Source organism: Lemur catta, chromosome 2 (assembly GCF_020740605.2).
Source record: "Lemur catta isolate mLemCat1 chromosome 2, mLemCat1.pri, whole genome shotgun sequence".
Taxonomy (NCBI): domain Eukaryota; kingdom Metazoa; phylum Chordata; class Mammalia; order Primates; family Lemuridae; genus Lemur; species Lemur catta.
This window is the reverse complement of record NC_059129.1, coordinates 51,689,294-51,705,045: the sequence shown is the minus strand read 5'-3', so window position 1 is coordinate 51,705,045 and position 15,752 is coordinate 51,689,294. Positions and strand designations below refer to the sequence as shown.

Genomic DNA, 15,752 nt, shown 5'->3' with positions numbered 1-15,752 from the left:
TCCCATTCCCTGCAGCCAGGACCAGGCCGCCCACTTGCCCTGGTACCTGGAGATGTGGCCAGGCAGCTTCGAGGGTTGGTTCATCTTCCTCTGGGTCAAATTCGGCCCCTGTGGGATTTGATGAAGGTGGCAGCGTCCGGAAAAGGTTCACTGAAAACTGAAGGGTAGGGCCAGGTTGGAGCTCTGTCCAGGCTTCTCCACCCCCCACCCCACACTGCCCCCTGCGTCCTTTCCCTGTGCCCACCATGGTAACAGCCTCAGGGTAAATGGCCTCAGTGACGACATCACGACTATGGGTGATGTACTCCACCATCTCGTTGAGTCCTGCCCGTTTCACCTCCTTAAATTTGAGGTCACTGAGTGGGTCTGACACGAAGTCAAAGAGGACACAGCACTGGCGTAGCTTCTGGATAAACAGCTCCTCCCGCTCCTGAGTTGGCGAATCTGTGGGGGGCCCAGCAGGTCAGGTTCTCCTCCCTTCACTGCCATGCCCTGCTTGCCTTCCACAGCTTTCCCTTAGCCCACCCTGCCAGCATCCTGCTCCCTCACATTCTCTGGAACTCCCTTCCCCCCAAAATACCCCAAAACCTCAATCCCACCAATGCCCTGTACCCCCTAGGTTCAGTACCACAGCTCCCTGACCATCTGTAAGTACCTTTCAGGGCAGGAAGCTTCTGCAGCTCCCGGTTCTTGCTGAGGTTGAAGCGGGAGGAGCTTTGCCGTCGCTCCTTCTTGACAATCTGAGGCCCCCCTGAGTACTTGATTTTGCTGAGCTGTGTAGGGGGTGGCGTGCTATTGCTGGGGCGCTTGTTGGATGATGGTGGCTGGGGCTGGGCCTGCGGCTGGGCCTGCGGCTGGGCCTGGTGAAACAAGTAATCCGTTGAAATCCACTCTCCAAGATATGCCTCCCACCCTGTGCCTGGGTCTCCCCCACCCCCCAGGCTGTTTGTGCCTATACAGGCCTGGGCAGCGAATAGCTGTCTCCTGCCTTGAAGGTGCTTAGGCAAGGATCATAGAGATAACTATGGGTTGTAGCCCTGGCAAGAAACAGTCAAGTAGTCACGTCTGCCAAAATGATGCCCAGTGCCTGTGTATCAAGAGCCTTCAAAATGTCCATTCCAGTTCATGAACAGGCAAAACTATTTGATGGATTGATAGAGAAGTCAGAAAAGTGGTTATCTTGCCAGTGGTGGGGGGTACGGACTGAAAAAAGACATGAGGAACCTCTGAGTAATGGAAACACTCTACATCTTGACTGGATCTAGGAGGTGGGGCACAGCATATACATACCACACACCCAAAGATTCCTTGAGCAGTGCACCTAAGATTACTTTATTGAATGTGTAACATTCTTCAATTAAAAGGTAATGGAAGGAAACTAATTCCCATGCCTCAGTAGTTTAACTACTAGAAATTTAGCTTAATAAAAATCCTAAATTTTGGCCAGGCACAGTGACTCACAGCTATAATCTGAGCACTTTGGGAGGCGGAGGCAGGAGGATTGCTTGAGGTCAGGAGTTTAAGACTAGCCTGAGCAAGAGTGAGACCCCATCTCTACAAAATATAAAAAAATTAGCTGGGAATGGTGGCACGCACCTGTAGTCCTAGCTACTCGGGAGGCTGGGGCAGGAGGATTGCTTCAGCCCAGGAATTTGAGGTTATAGTGAGCTATGATGACGCCACTGCAGTCTAGCCTGGGTAACAGAGCAAGACTTTGTCTCCCCCCAAAAAAGAATCCTAAATTTTATAAAAAGTTTTGTGCACAAATACTTTTAACAGCCTCATCTATAACATAAAACAAATAAATAAATGGAAAATCATGGAGTTAAAATTATGTTTATGAAAAGCATGTAATAAATGTAATCACAGCTGTGAAAAATATATTCAGCTGTGAAAAATATTTTATAGTAATTGACCCCAAATTGGTGATAAGTATTTTTTGGGAGGAGGAGAAATATCTGCGTAGAGGCATAAGAACACTGAGGCCTTAATTTTCCACAATAGAAAGTCAATAGATAATATCTAAATCTCAAAAAAAAATTTTTTTAAGTAGTAAAAGAATCTAATTTGGAAATATAAAACTCAATCTCTGAGAAAAGAGCTTGCAGTGGAAAGTGGCTGCCACAGAGCAATGGAAGCAGAGTGGCCTGGGGTAGGGGCTGCACTTTTCATTACAAGCTCAATAGTGTTATCGATGTTCTGAATGTCTGAGTTATCATGGTGATAATTTAGTCTCAGCTAGTCGGGAGGCTGAGGCAGGAGGATTGCTTGAGCCCAGGGGTTTGAGGTTGCTGTGAGCTAGGCTGATGCCACGGCACTCTAGCCTGGGCAACAGATCCAGACTCTGTCTCAAACAAACAAACAAAAAAAGAGACACAGTCTCACTCTGTTGCCCGGGCTAGAGTGCAGTGACATCATCATAGCTCACTGTAACCTCAAACTCCTGGGGCTCAAGTGATTCTCCTCCTACCTCGGCCTCCCAAGTAACTAAGATTACAGGTGCATGCTACCATGCCCAGCTAATTTTTTAAATTTTTTTGTAGAGACAGGGTCAAACTATGTTGCTTGTTTAGGCTGGTCTCAAACTCCTGGCCTCAAGAGATCTGGCTGGGTGTGGTGGCTCACCCCTATAATCCTAGCACTCTGGGAGGCCGAGGCGAGATGACAGCTTGAGCTCAGAAGTTCAAGACCAGCCTGAGCAAGAGTGAGACCCCATCTCTACCAAAAAAAAAAAAAAATAGAAAATTAGCCAGGCACTGTGGTGCACATCTGTAGTCACAGCTACTTGGGAGGCTGAGGCAAGAGGATGGCTTGAGCCCAGGAGTTTGAGGCTGCAGTGAGCTACAACGATGCCACTGCAGTCTACCCAGGGTGACAGAGTGAGACTCTGTCTTAAAAAAAAAAAAAAAAAAGAGGAGTCCACTGCTCAAGGCTTCTTGGGCATGGCTCCAGGTAAAAAAAAAAAAAAAACAAAAAAACAAAATTGAACCCCCCTCCTCATTCTCCAACTACAAAAAAAAAACAAAAAAATCCTCCTGCCTCAGCTTCCCAAAGTGCTAGGATTATAGGTGTGAGCCACTGAGCCTGGTTATAATGATAAAAATGTATAATAAAACAAAAAGCCTAAAACTACATAATTGACAGAAAATTGCTTCCTATGCTAAGTTAAATAAGGACAATACAAACTATATGTGCAAAATGAGCTCACCCACATTAAAACATGCACAGAACTAAAAACTAGGTTCAGAAAAGGGAAGAACAAGTCCACCATTGTGTTAATGACTATCTCCTATAGTAACGGAATTATAGATTACTTTTTTCCACTTTTCTAAATTTTCTACAAGCTGACACTGCTTTTATAATGTGGAAAATACAGCTATCCCCCAGACGTGGGTGTTAGAGCCCCATGAAGCCCATTTTCCAAAGCCTAAACACAGGTGTTTGTAGGGCTGTCTGCCCACAGACATTCCTGGACTGTCCAGGTAACCCCCTGTTGGGAGAGAAGAGAGGCTGAGCTCCAGGACAGCCCTTGTCCCCAACCAGAGACTGCCCTAGGATGGAGGAGAAAGTCCATGTCCAGCTGGGTACCTATGCCACAGGAAAAGGTGACCTGCTGTCTTCATACCTGCCATCCCCTCTTCTTTCCAACCCTATCTCAAATTCTTTTTTTTTGGTTAATCTTTTATTTGTAATTATCAGTACATAATAGTATATATATTTATGGGGTACATGTGATATTTTGATAACAGGCATACAATGTGTATTAATCAAATCAGGGTAACTGGGGTATCCATCACCTCAAGCCTTTATCATTTCTTTGTGTCAGGAACATTCCAGTTCCACTCTTCTAGTTAAAGTATACCCTAACTTATTGTTGACCCCAAACTCTTACTCCTTACCATAAGAATGGAAGAATTTGAAATCCTCTGGGATGGGAGAGCGGAGGAAGACAGAGATATTATCTTTTGCATACTCTGAATTTTTTATAAAACAATTACATCATGCTTGTGACCTATCTGGGGATGAGAGAATAGAAGAGGAGCACTAGGTTCAATCTGGGCAGGACTGTGGGTCAGTGTGGCTCATTACTACTCTGGCTATCTTGCTTTCTCTTCTGCCTCACAACAGCTTGACTACGGGAACGAGGAAGGGGGTTGGAAGCAGTCAGTCATGACACCCCTCTCCTGTGTTACCAGCACTAAGCCAGTGTGACTCTAGTTAGACAAGGCAAGACACCCCACAGTCTGGGGTCTCCCTGTCTACTTATGGCAGATGAGTCACACCTTGGGGAGTGATGGTGGGAAGAAGGCAGAAGGTTGGGGGACCAGCGCTTGGTGTGCCTCCAGACCCTCCCCTGCTTCAGGCCTCTATTTCCCTGCCTTAGGAACAACCAGAACATTCTCTGTGAAGCTCAGTTCTCAAGAACACACTCAGGCCAGACTCCCTGCCTGGGTTTGACTCCTGGCTCTGCCGCTTACTAGCTGTGCAACCTCCAAAAAGTCATATAGCCTTTCTGTGCCTCAGTTTCCTCATCTGTAAAATGGGGATAGCAATAGAACCTACCTTATAGGGCTATAATAAGGATTGAAATGAACAGTACATGGCACATAAGAAGCATTTTATAGGATTGTCTTCTACTACAACTATAATACTATTATTATTATTTCCTATACCTGGATTTTAGGAATGTAGCCTGAAAATTCCTTCTTAAGCTAGCATACCTCAAATGTTCCTTTGAGTCCATTGTCCTCCTCCTTTGAAAATGGGGGACCCCTGCCCCTCCCCCTGCCCTGCCCCTGGGGGAAAAAAAAGAAAATGGGGGACATAAAAAATCACTGCATCTTTCCAGACTCAGCTTAAGTCCCACCTTCTTCCAAGAAGTCTTCTCAGATCATTCCAGCCCTTAGGTGCCCACCTCCCACCCCCAATTCTACTTGTCTATTCCACTGGCTCTGTGATTATGCATGCCCTAGTGACACCTCTTGCTCAGTCTGTTCATGTGCCATCCCCTTGACGAGATGGCAAGTCCCTTGAGAGCCAGGGCCCTGGTTTGTGCCCCTCTGGGTCCCCCCAGCACTGGCACCTAACAGGCCTTCAATGAATGTTTGGTTGGATGACTGACCAGGAGCCAAGGCCCTCAGTTCCTGCCCAGGCTCTTCCCTACAGGCCTTTCCTCTCCTGTCCCAACTCAGGAGCCCTCAGAATAGAGCTCTGTATAGCATCAGGAGCAGAGTCAGGAGGGAGCAACATCAGTGATACTAGGGTAAGGCACTTGGTGCCAGCCTGAAAACAGGACTCCAAGGAAGAACATGTCTGTCTCTGTCCTCCCAGGTAAGATGCAGACACCCTGCACCTCCATGAACATCATACTGAGGGGACAGCCAGAGAAAGGAGGCATTCTTCCCAGAAGGGATAAAGCAGGCCTTTAATTTTCTCTGCCATTAAGGAGGGGGTTGGACTAGATCAGTGGTTTTCCAACCATTCTCCAAGGAAGGTTTCAAAAGAGAATAGAGGGTTGTACGGCTAAAAAAAATAATGTCCAAAAAGCCACCCAAAAAGCTGATGCCTAAGGTTCCTTCCACACTACGATTTTGTTATTGAAGGCTAGAGTGGCCGGGAGCAGCTTAGTGGGCTTAGTCTGCCCTGCCCCAACTCCACTGGGCCACCCTGGTCTTATAAGGACCACTGGCTCCCAGGCCCCAGATACAAGAAGCATCTGAGAGGCTGGTCAGCCAGCAAAGCCCCTGGCTGCCAATCCCCAGTGAGGCATCCACTGCCTGTTCACCCTTCACTAGGAGACATGCTTGCCGGAAAGGAGATTGCAGATATGTCAGCCACTCACTTCAACTCACAAGTTCAACTGCTTCTCCTAAAAGCTCCAGCCTCTGACTTCTCCCCCACCCACCTGGGTTGGGGGTAGAAACCAAGTGAGTCCCCTGAGAAGCGTCTGCAGGCATCACAGCAGGGGTGGACACTGACCAAAGGCAAGCTGGCCAATCTGCCCTCCACTTCTTACTTTGTCCTGCCCAGTCCCACTTCTGGGACTCTGTAGAGGCCATCTCCCCTGCCTGAAGTACCTTTTTCTTCTACTTCCAAACTCTCAGCAGGATCCATACTCCAAGAAGCCTTCCTAGGTTCAGGCCTCCAGCAGTTGAGTACCACTCTCAATTTATGCACCGTGCTCACACTCAGGAAATGCCAAGTAAACTTGCCCACTCTGAACCAATCCTGGCCCAACCTGATCCTAACACAGCCACCACTAATAATTAAACCCAAATATTTAAATATAAATAAGAGCTAGAAATATAATTTAAACACTATAGGGAGTATAGGAGAAAGATGAAACATAAAATTAACAGAAAAAAATGCAAAGATTTAATGTTATATCTTTTCCATAATGAACTAACTAGCCTAATAGATGAAGATCATTTTAGCTTAAAACCCCCCAAAATCACAGAGGCAGTCTCTCCCATGGTGACATCTAGAGCTCTATCTAGCTATGCTTAATTCTTTCCTTCCTTCATTTATTCACTAAACATCATGTTAAGCATTAAAGATTAAAAGTTTATATGTAAATACTACACCATTAAAAAAAAGATTAAAAAGTGACTAAGACATGGCCCTTGCTTTCAAAGAGCTCACAGTCCAGTAGGTGAGACAGATACAATAGCAGCTAATAGTACAAGGGAAATGCAAGAACAGAGAGCCACAAAGGATATAGGAACATAGAAGGCTGAGTTACAAACTCTGCCTGGAAAAATTAGGGAAAATGTCCCTGAAGAAGTGGCTTTTGACCTGGCTCTTAAAGGATAAACATGAGTTTTATAGGCAAAAATAGAAAGGAGAGAAATAAGGCAGCCCAGGCCAATGGAGCCACATCTATGAGGGCTCTGATCATAAAAGGGCTTGTCATATCAGAAGACGGGAAGTTCAGTGGGACAAGAAGCCAGGATAGGTAATAGAAGAATGGGATGGGACCAGCTCAGAAGGGCCAAGGGTGCCACGCCTTTCAAGTTTGGATTTTAACTTGTAAAAAATGACATGCCAAGAGAAGTTTTTAAGTAGAGGACTGATAAGCCCAAAAAGGCTTTTAGGGTAACAACTCTGGCCTCAGGGGGGACAAGCTAAAGTGGGGGAGACTGGGATAATTTCCTCTTCCTTCTGTCCCTGCTCCCAGAACTTAAGACAAGGCACAGCACACAGAAGAGTCCACAACACTGAATTATTTTCTCCAGAGGCAGATCAGGAAAGACCCTTACCTGCAGAAGCAGGTCACAGGGAATCTCAACTCATCTCCCAAGCCTCCTTTTCATTCTAGGATTCTCTTCTAGAATCTTAGAACCAGCATATCACTCATTAAGACCACAAGAGAACCTGCTCCTGAGCCACACAGACCTGGGTAGAATTCCAGCTCTGCCTTTACTCAGTAAAAGCTATTTAACATCTTTAAGGCCAGGCATGGTGGCTCACGCCTGTAATCCTAGCACTGTGGGAGGCTGAGGTGGGAGGATGGCTTGAGGTCAGGAGTTCGAGACCCCCCATCTCTACAAAAAAAATATTAAAAAACTTAGCTAAGCGAGGTGGTGTGCACCTATGGTCCCACCTACCTGGGAGGCTGAGGCAGGAGGATCGCTTGAGGTTTGAGGTTGCAGTGAGCTATGATGATGCCACTGCACTCTAGCCAGGTTGACAGAGTAAGGTTCTGTCTCAAAAAAACAAAACCAAACAACGACAACAAAATCTTTAAAGAGGTTTATGCCTCAGTTTCATTTGTAAAATGAGGATGATAATAACTGAACAACCTCGGGAGTGTTGTAAAGGTTAAATGAGACAATGCATGCTAAGTATTTAACACAGTGCCTGGTGCATAGTGTACTGGGTTGAATGGTGTCCCACCAAATTCATGTCCATTCAAAATATGTGAATGTGACCTTATTTGGAAACAGGGTCTTTGCAGATGTAATCAAGTTAAATAGTGGTCATACTGGATTAGGGTGAGCCCTAAGTCCAATATGACTGGTATCCTTACAAGAGGAAAATTTAGACAAAGACACATGGGGAAAATGCTGTGTGAAGACAGAGGCAGAGACTGAAGTGATCCAAGTGAAGGAATGCCAAAGATTGCTGAAAGCCATGAGAAGCTAGGAGAAAGGCAAGGAATGGATTCTTCCCTAGAACCTCAGAAGGACATAGCCCTGCTGACATCTTGATTTCAGACTTCTGGCTTCCACAACTGTGAGAGAATAAATTTCTGTTGCTTTAAGCCACCCAATTGGTAGTAATTTGTTATGGCAGCCCTATGAAACTAATACAAAGTAACTGCTCAGTAAAATAAATGTTGGCTGCTATAATTATTAGATCAATTAGAAAGGCTGGTAAATGCTTGACACAGAGCAAATATGGCTGGAAGAGCCCAAAATTCTGGACTAGAAAAAAGGCAAGAGAAGGACTGTGCCAAACAACTTCTGAAGACCACAGCCTCACAGCCTGGCCCCAACTTCTCCAGTATCTCCCTTCCATCCCATGTATGGGTGCGTTTCTGGCAAGTCACAGAGCAGAATTCCTGCAGCTGCCTCATATAGGTGAGCCCTGACCAGCCTTTCACAAAACAGCCCAAGGTGAACTCAATACCTTCTTTTTCCAGAGGGCTTGAAACAGACCCACTACCTTGGGCGTATTTGTCCAAAAGGCAGTGGAGAAACTGGCAGTTGGTCTCAGCATACTTCTTTTTTTTTTTTTTTTAAGACAGAGTCTTGCTCTGTTGCCCATGCTCAAGTGCCGTGGCATCAGCCTCGCTCACAGAAACCTCAAACTTCTGGGCTCAAGCAAACCTACTACCTCAGCCTCCCGAGTAGCTGGGACTACAGGCATGCACCACCGTGCTGGGCTAATTTTTTCTATATATTTTTAGTTGTCCAGCTAATTTCTTTCTATTTTTATTAGAGACGGGTCTCGCTCTTGCTTGGGCTGGTCTTGAACTCGTGACCTCAAGCGATCCTCCCGCCTCGGCCTCCCAGAGTGCAAGGATTACAGGCATGAGCCACTGTGCCCAGCCTCAGCATACTTCTTAACCTGTACAAGCCTTCATTTTCCCATCTATGAAATGAGAGGGTTAGACCCTAAGGTCCTTTCCAGCTCTAATCTGAAGTTGGTTCATTTATTCATTCACTCATTTACTTATTCACTCACTAATGCATTCAAATGCTGGGTGGCCCCGCCGTACCAGGCCCGTCAGCAGTGAACCAAAGCCTCATGGAGCTCCTGAGCTAATACAGGAGACAGCTGATAAATTACGAAGTCACAAGGAATTATTCATATTTAATTAAAGTTGTGATTAGGTGCTACCATAGTACTGGGTGCCAAAAGAGCAACTAACAGGAACCCTGACCACATCTTGGGATTGGGGGTGATTGGCCAAAGAAGGCTGCTTTAAGGAAATGACACCCAATCTATCTAATAACTAAAGAAGTAGGAGTGAGGCAAAAGGTAGGAACGGCCCCCTGAATATTCCCTTCTCTCCCTTTAAATGCTGTTTCTAAGTCTCTCTTTCTGCTTCAAATGTCAATTGCCAGCTCCCAACCACCTTCCCTGTGGGGCCCACAAATGTCCTCATTCTTGAAGAGGAGACAGAGCCCAGAGTGTCTTCCCAGAAGCACTTACTATGAACCAAGTGCATGATGACACAGGTGTGGGGAAGAAGCAACACAGAGTAATACACAGGTCCCTCCCTACAGTTTGCAGTGGTGGGAGAGAAGCAGATGGGAACAAATGGCCACAGTACCGAGTGATAAGGATTACTCCAGACATTCAGACTACTCTATAAGGCAGAGGAAGTAACTTCTCTTCCGTGGTCCTCAACTTACACATCCGTAAAACAAGGAAAACCTATCCTTCTTCTGATTACTCAAGTGAGGCCTAAAACAATGGTCACAGGTGTGAAAATACTCGGATCTTCTTAGAGGTGATAGGGACCAGAAGTACCCAGAAAAACCTAAAATAGTTGACCCCAAACACTTGTTAATCAATCTCTTCTCCCAAAAAACCACAAGACCTGCCCATAACACAGGAAGGAGGAAGCAGAGAAAGCACCGATCACCAGCTTCCAGGTAGGATGTGGTGGGTGCTCACTGGACATATTCACGAGATGATCTGCCATCCAAATCACCCACTATGCACACCCTCAAACTTTCATGGGCATGCTCTGGACTTCCTTAAGTCCCTCCCCACTCTGGTGCTCTCTCAGCTTGCCGTTTATTGCTTTATAGCCCGAGATTGCTGAGTTGTACTGACCTCTGCTCAGGACTGTCCTTCAGTCATACTCCCATTTGATCGAGACTAAGGGTAGTCCAGGGACACCAGCCACTCCCAACCCCCTGCCCCACCTAGAGCCATGCTGAAGTCACTTATCACCCAATCAAGCACCTGTGGACTTTTCCCCTTCTCCCCAGGACCCCAGACCCCCCTGCTTTTTGCCCTAACAAAAAGGAATTCTGAACACTCAGAATTGATAGACAGAGAAACAATTCTCATAGGAATCTCTGGGGAGTTTGAAGACTCAGACAGCTTATGTGGTCTACACCAGCCAAAGGGAAATCTTGCTTGAGGGCAGTCTAGATAGGCTGTCCAGGTCCCTCCTAGGCTATAGAAGCTTCTTTCCCTTCTGCCTAGGTAACTTCTGGGCCCTGGGATCCCTTACCCCACTAGCCATCAAAGAGTTGAAGCTGGCACCTGTTCTACAACTAAGGCTGTGCCTACATTCATTACCTCCTCGGTGTTCTCGCCTCCGCCATCCTTGGCTGAACTGCTGGGCTTGGCCGTGCCTTTGGCAAGCTTGGGGGGTTCCTGCAGGGAAAAGATGGAGGTAGGGTTAGTAGATGCCAGGGGAAGGGAGAGGCCTTATCTGGACCCCTTAGACCTTTGTTGCAATTATCTTCTATCCAATTGAATCAATCAATCAATCAATCAGTCAGAACCTACCTTGTGCCTGGTGGGGGGGTGTATATACAAAGAGACAAAGGCAGATTCAGCCCCTCCAAGGAGTTTAGAATCTGGTTAGGAAGTCATCCCTAACACACTCTAATTAAGCATGAGAATGCTCTTTCATCTTTCACCTCACCAGGCTGGTGCAGAAGCTGGGCCTGAGAGGGCCTTCAGTCAGGTCAGAACCAGGTGAGAAGGCTTAACTATCAGGGAATGAGCTGCTCAGATTGGCTTCTGGCAAAAGTGGTCAGAGAAGTGTCAGAGCCTTCCATTCTGCAGTCAAATGCTCTACCACTGAACTATACCCCCGCATGAGCCTTCCATTCTGGAGGGAAGGGAAAAAGCACTTTCCCCTCAGGGCCATCTGGGAAGACTGGAAGGCATTTTTTGATGTCACAAATAGCACCCAGACAAGAGGGTGCTACTGGCATTTCATCAGGAGGCCCCAGGGATGGTAACAGGTACAGGAATTGTCCCACCTAAAATGCCAAGAGCACTTTGGTTGACAAACACTGGGACAGGGATGGGATAAAGCCCTTAATTGTTACAAAGAGTGAGCACTAGTCTGAAGTCTCACTTGGGAACCTGGCAGTGGCTCAGAGCCCTGGCCTGCCCAGCATCTCTTCCTATGCTAAGGGCCAAAAAAAGCAACTGCACAGGGACAGGATGGGGAAAATGTGAAAAAGACTTGGGGATTTAGGTCTGACTGGAAGCACAACACAAATCATCTGTGTGCCCTGGGTGCCACAGTAGCTTACATGACCTTCCATCCTGTTAACAGACCTGTGCAGAGTGCTTGGCACTGACAGGGCGATCCTGGAGGATCTGGTTCAGTTGTGATCATCAGGCTTTGGGAGGAGCAATGACAAATCCCAGTTTTTCTTAGGGGGAAATGCAACCCACACTGGGAGTGGATTCAAAAGCATGTCCCAAGAGCAACAGCTGCAGGAACTCCGATAGTTAACAATGGAAGGGAGGAGTCATGGGGGATGGGGAGCAAGATGGGTCTTAAACAAATGAAGGGCTGCCATGTGGACTGAAGATGCAACTTGTCCATGGACCCAGAGGCAGTAGAGCAGTGGACTGAAGTTGCAGGAAGACAGGCTGAAGCTCCAAACAAGGAAGAATTTTCTCATGGAGCAGTTGCACAAAAGCTGGCTACCTAGTGAAGATGAAAGCTCCCCAACCCTGAGAGCATTCAAGCAGAGGCTGGGTGACCTCATGTAAGGCATGCTGCAAAAGTGATTCAAGCCTTAAATGAGGACTGGATTGGAGAATCTTGGAAATCACTTCCAGCTCTGAGATTCTGCAATTCAATAGCAGCCAAGCCCCTTCAGTGAGAAGTGTTAAATCGAGTGATTGTGACTATGGGGGCAAAAGGATTTCAGGAAGAAGAGAGCTCTGTGTGGGCTGGAATAGGGGGAAGGCTTCTTGTGGGTGGGGAGGAAGAAAGGTGTGGTGTGGAGCAGCTCCACACAGTAGCACGAGGGGGAAAGGATCCCTTCTTTAGGCTGAGCACTCTCCCGCTGCCTACTGACCCAGCTAGCCACACTGACCAGTTATCAGTGGTTCAGAGCTTGGGGTGGAGAGAAAAAGGATGGGAGGGTGCAGGAAGGACACAACACTGAGATGTCTGTCTGCATATACCCCAGACATAGGCCCCTTGGACAAAGCTGACCCATCTTAGTACATGTCTCATCTCTCTACTTGATCGCAAGCTGCTTATTCTTTTTTGTACCCCTCCACCCACCCCACAGCGCTCAGCATGATGTCTCAGACATCTCTCTCAGGGAATGTGCCTAAGAGAGATCCAGCTGCCTTGGTGTGTGGGTGTGAGTGGGCATGGGGGAACCAGGCCCACAACCCTTGCTCCCTGGCTCCCGCAGAACAGGTGAAATGCACACACTTAAGGCACTGCACAGCACCATGGTTATAAGAATGGTAGGGTTTGGAGCCAGCCCTGTGTTTTGGGCCCACCTCTTACTAGCCATATAATCATGGGCAAGTTTTCTAGCTTTTCTGAGCCTCAGTTTCCTCATCTATTAAATAACGACAATCATCGTACCCACTTCCCTTAGCATAGTGTCTAACACATGAAAACTCTAATGCTGGTCAATGTTATTACTATTATTATCAACAAGAAGAAAGTGGGAGGGAGCAGGGGCACCCCACTCAGGAACATAAAAGAGATAATACCCAGATCAGAACATGAGGGCAGGGGAGGGATGCAAATCGCCCCAAGAACCTGACCTAGCACCTGTCCACTAAGCACCAACTATGTACAAGGGAGGTGCCAAACCAAAATGGAGCTTAGTTATTATCTCAAGGGGAAAGAAGAGACTTGTCCACAATGAATTCCAGTCCAAGGCCAAACAAAAAAGGGCCATAAGTGGCCTACCAAGAGTTCTGCAAATCCAGGAAAGGAGGGAGAGCTCACTCCTGACTGAGGGTTCAGAAAGGCTCCGGGAGGAGGCTGTGAAGGATGGCCAGGATTGGGACCAGCAGATGTGAAGGAGAAAGGGGACAGGTGATGAATAAGCAGTAAAGATCCTCCACCCACCCACCCTCCTCTGACCCCCCATCCCATCCAGGCAAACCTCAGTCACACTGTCACCCCACTCCTCCTCAGAACTTGCCAACCATTGAAGGTGGTTAAATGCAGCCAAAAATCAAGGGCAGAAAGTTAAACCTTATAGGGAGTTCAGAGTTATGCCTGGCTCCATGCACCCCAATCCTTCCAATACCATTTCCCAACCAATTACTTGCACCCACAATTCTAGCAAGTCTAATTAAGAATTTCTCTTCTTCACAATCAGCTAAAAGGCAACGGCTTTCTGCAAGTGGGACAACATCGGGTCCATCAGACTAAAAACTACAGATGAATGGGGACCTCACCAGCTTCCCCTGAATTCCACAATGCTTAGCCCCTGGTGTGGCTGACTTCTGTGTGCATCACTTGTAACTAAGCTGCCCAAACCACCTTGGCATTCCCACTCCCCAAGGACAGGGCCTGGGAGGGGCACAAAACCCTGTCCAGCTCATCAGCCCAGGAGGTTCAATGTCTCATACACCATCACCAACCCTATACTCAGAATCTCAGGCCCTGAGAGGTTATAGGGACAAGCCAGAATCAGAGATGCCTGGCAAACATACAATGGCCCCAAGATAAAAAGTTAGACTGATAGGGTCAGAGATGGCAGCTCAATAACCCAGCCAATCAGAGAGCAAATGAAAGCAATATACCTCTGGGGTCATCAAGCAGGTGGCCAGAACACCAGGCCCAAGCCAGCCCTCACCATGAGGGGCTAGCCCCAGGAGAGGAGAAGCTGGGGGAGGCTGGAACTGGTATCCTAGCATCCTCTGTGTGAGTCTGTACCTCAAAGGAACCACACCTCTGAGTCAGACCTCAGCAACAGCAGGAAAGAGAGGGTAGAAAAAGGCAGGGATGAGGAACAGGGGAAGGCGGTATGGAGGTAGAAGAGGAAGGTGAAAGAAGGCAACATTAAGAAATGGCCTTGTGTCAGGACATCATGACAAAGGCACGGGTGTCCAGGGGTGTCTGGCCTGCAAGGTGAGAAGGAACACTGATCTGACAGTTCTGATTCCTGATTTGAGGATAGTGTGGCTCAGGAAAGGCAGAAATCCAGCACTGATGCAAAAAAAAGGAAAAATGCAAAGGTTATCCTATGATTAGAGTAAGGGGAGGAGCCTGCTCATATTAGGAAAGGTGACTGGTCTAGGATGAACCTGGGAGCCAGTTGATGTTAGGAGGGCTTTGGTACATAAGAGGCCTTTAAGTCAGGAGATCTGATATTGCAGCTGGGCCTCCAGCAGGCTGTGTGACCTTGGACAAGTCCCTTTCCCTGTTGGGGCCTCAGTTTCTTCATCTGTACCACTAGGGATTATACTGCCTGCGCTCAGAGGTCCCTTCCAGCACCGACGGTCTGAGGTTCCATCAACAGAAAGGAGGGCTCAGTCCTAGCTTACAAGTTTGTGTGTGAAGGAAGAACTAGAGGGAGGGGCCTAGGCCAGATTTGGGCGGAGAAGAGAGAAAGCAGCACTGTTCTAGGTCAGGGGCTTGGCGTGGAGGGAGAAGGGGCTATAGGGGATTGTGGGGTGGCCGTTCCAAGCTGATGAGAAGAGAAGCGAAGGGGCTGCGCAGGGCGGGGGGAGGGGGCAGTTCTGGAGGGAGGTGCAGTTTCAGATGAAGGGCTGTCCCAAATCGGTGGGGGATTGGGGTTGGGGGCGGGGTTGGGGGAGCAGGGGAGTGACCTGGAAATGGAGCGGATCTGGAGGAAGGAGGTTACCCTGGGCCAGAGGTAAGAGAAGGAAGGGAGGGAGGGAGGGAGGTGTATGTGGGGTGAATCTCTCTGGGACAAGGTGGGGGAGCTGTCCTAGCTGCGGCACCAGCTGGGGGTGCTGCCAGCCGCGGGGGCGGAGGGCTGGCCCCAGGAGTCCTGCGGGGGCCGGACGGGAGGGTCAGTCTGGGGCTGTCCCGGGCCTGGCTCGGGCCCCTCCCAGAGCTCCACGCAGGCCCCAAGGCGGAGGCGCAGGGAAAAGGGCCACGCTCACCTTCTCCTTCTTCAGTTTATAGGGCATCTCGGCCCGTCCGGACCCGGCCCGGCTCCTGCGGCCCCGCTCCGGCTCCGGCTTTGCTCGGCCGCACTCGGCCCGCTCCGCGTCTCTTCGCCACCGCCTGCGCGCTGCGCCCGGGTCGAGCGGTGTCTGCGCCTCCAATTGGCCCGAACTCTTACAAACCTGCCTGACAACCA

At 48.2% G+C, this 15,752-nt stretch overlaps 1 protein-coding gene across 1 annotated transcript in view; it reads right to left on the bottom strand.

Annotated features, from left to right (window-relative positions):
* PPP2R5D (protein phosphatase 2 regulatory subunit B'delta) overlaps nucleotides 1–15,752 on the bottom strand; it is a 20,380-nt gene extending 4,628 nt beyond the window's left edge. Inside the window, exons 1-5 of the mRNA XM_045541972.1 lie at nucleotides 15,553–15,752; nucleotides 10,765–10,842; nucleotides 656–860; nucleotides 245–444; nucleotides 47–157 (exon numbers count right to left, since the gene is read on the bottom strand). Coding sequence (XP_045397928.1) covers nucleotides 47–157; nucleotides 245–444; nucleotides 656–860; nucleotides 10,765–10,842; nucleotides 15,553–15,579 — 621 coding nt within the window. The 5' untranslated portion in view covers nucleotides 15,580–15,752. The remainder of the gene's footprint in view (nucleotides 1–46; nucleotides 158–244; nucleotides 445–655; nucleotides 861–10,764; nucleotides 10,843–15,552) is intronic.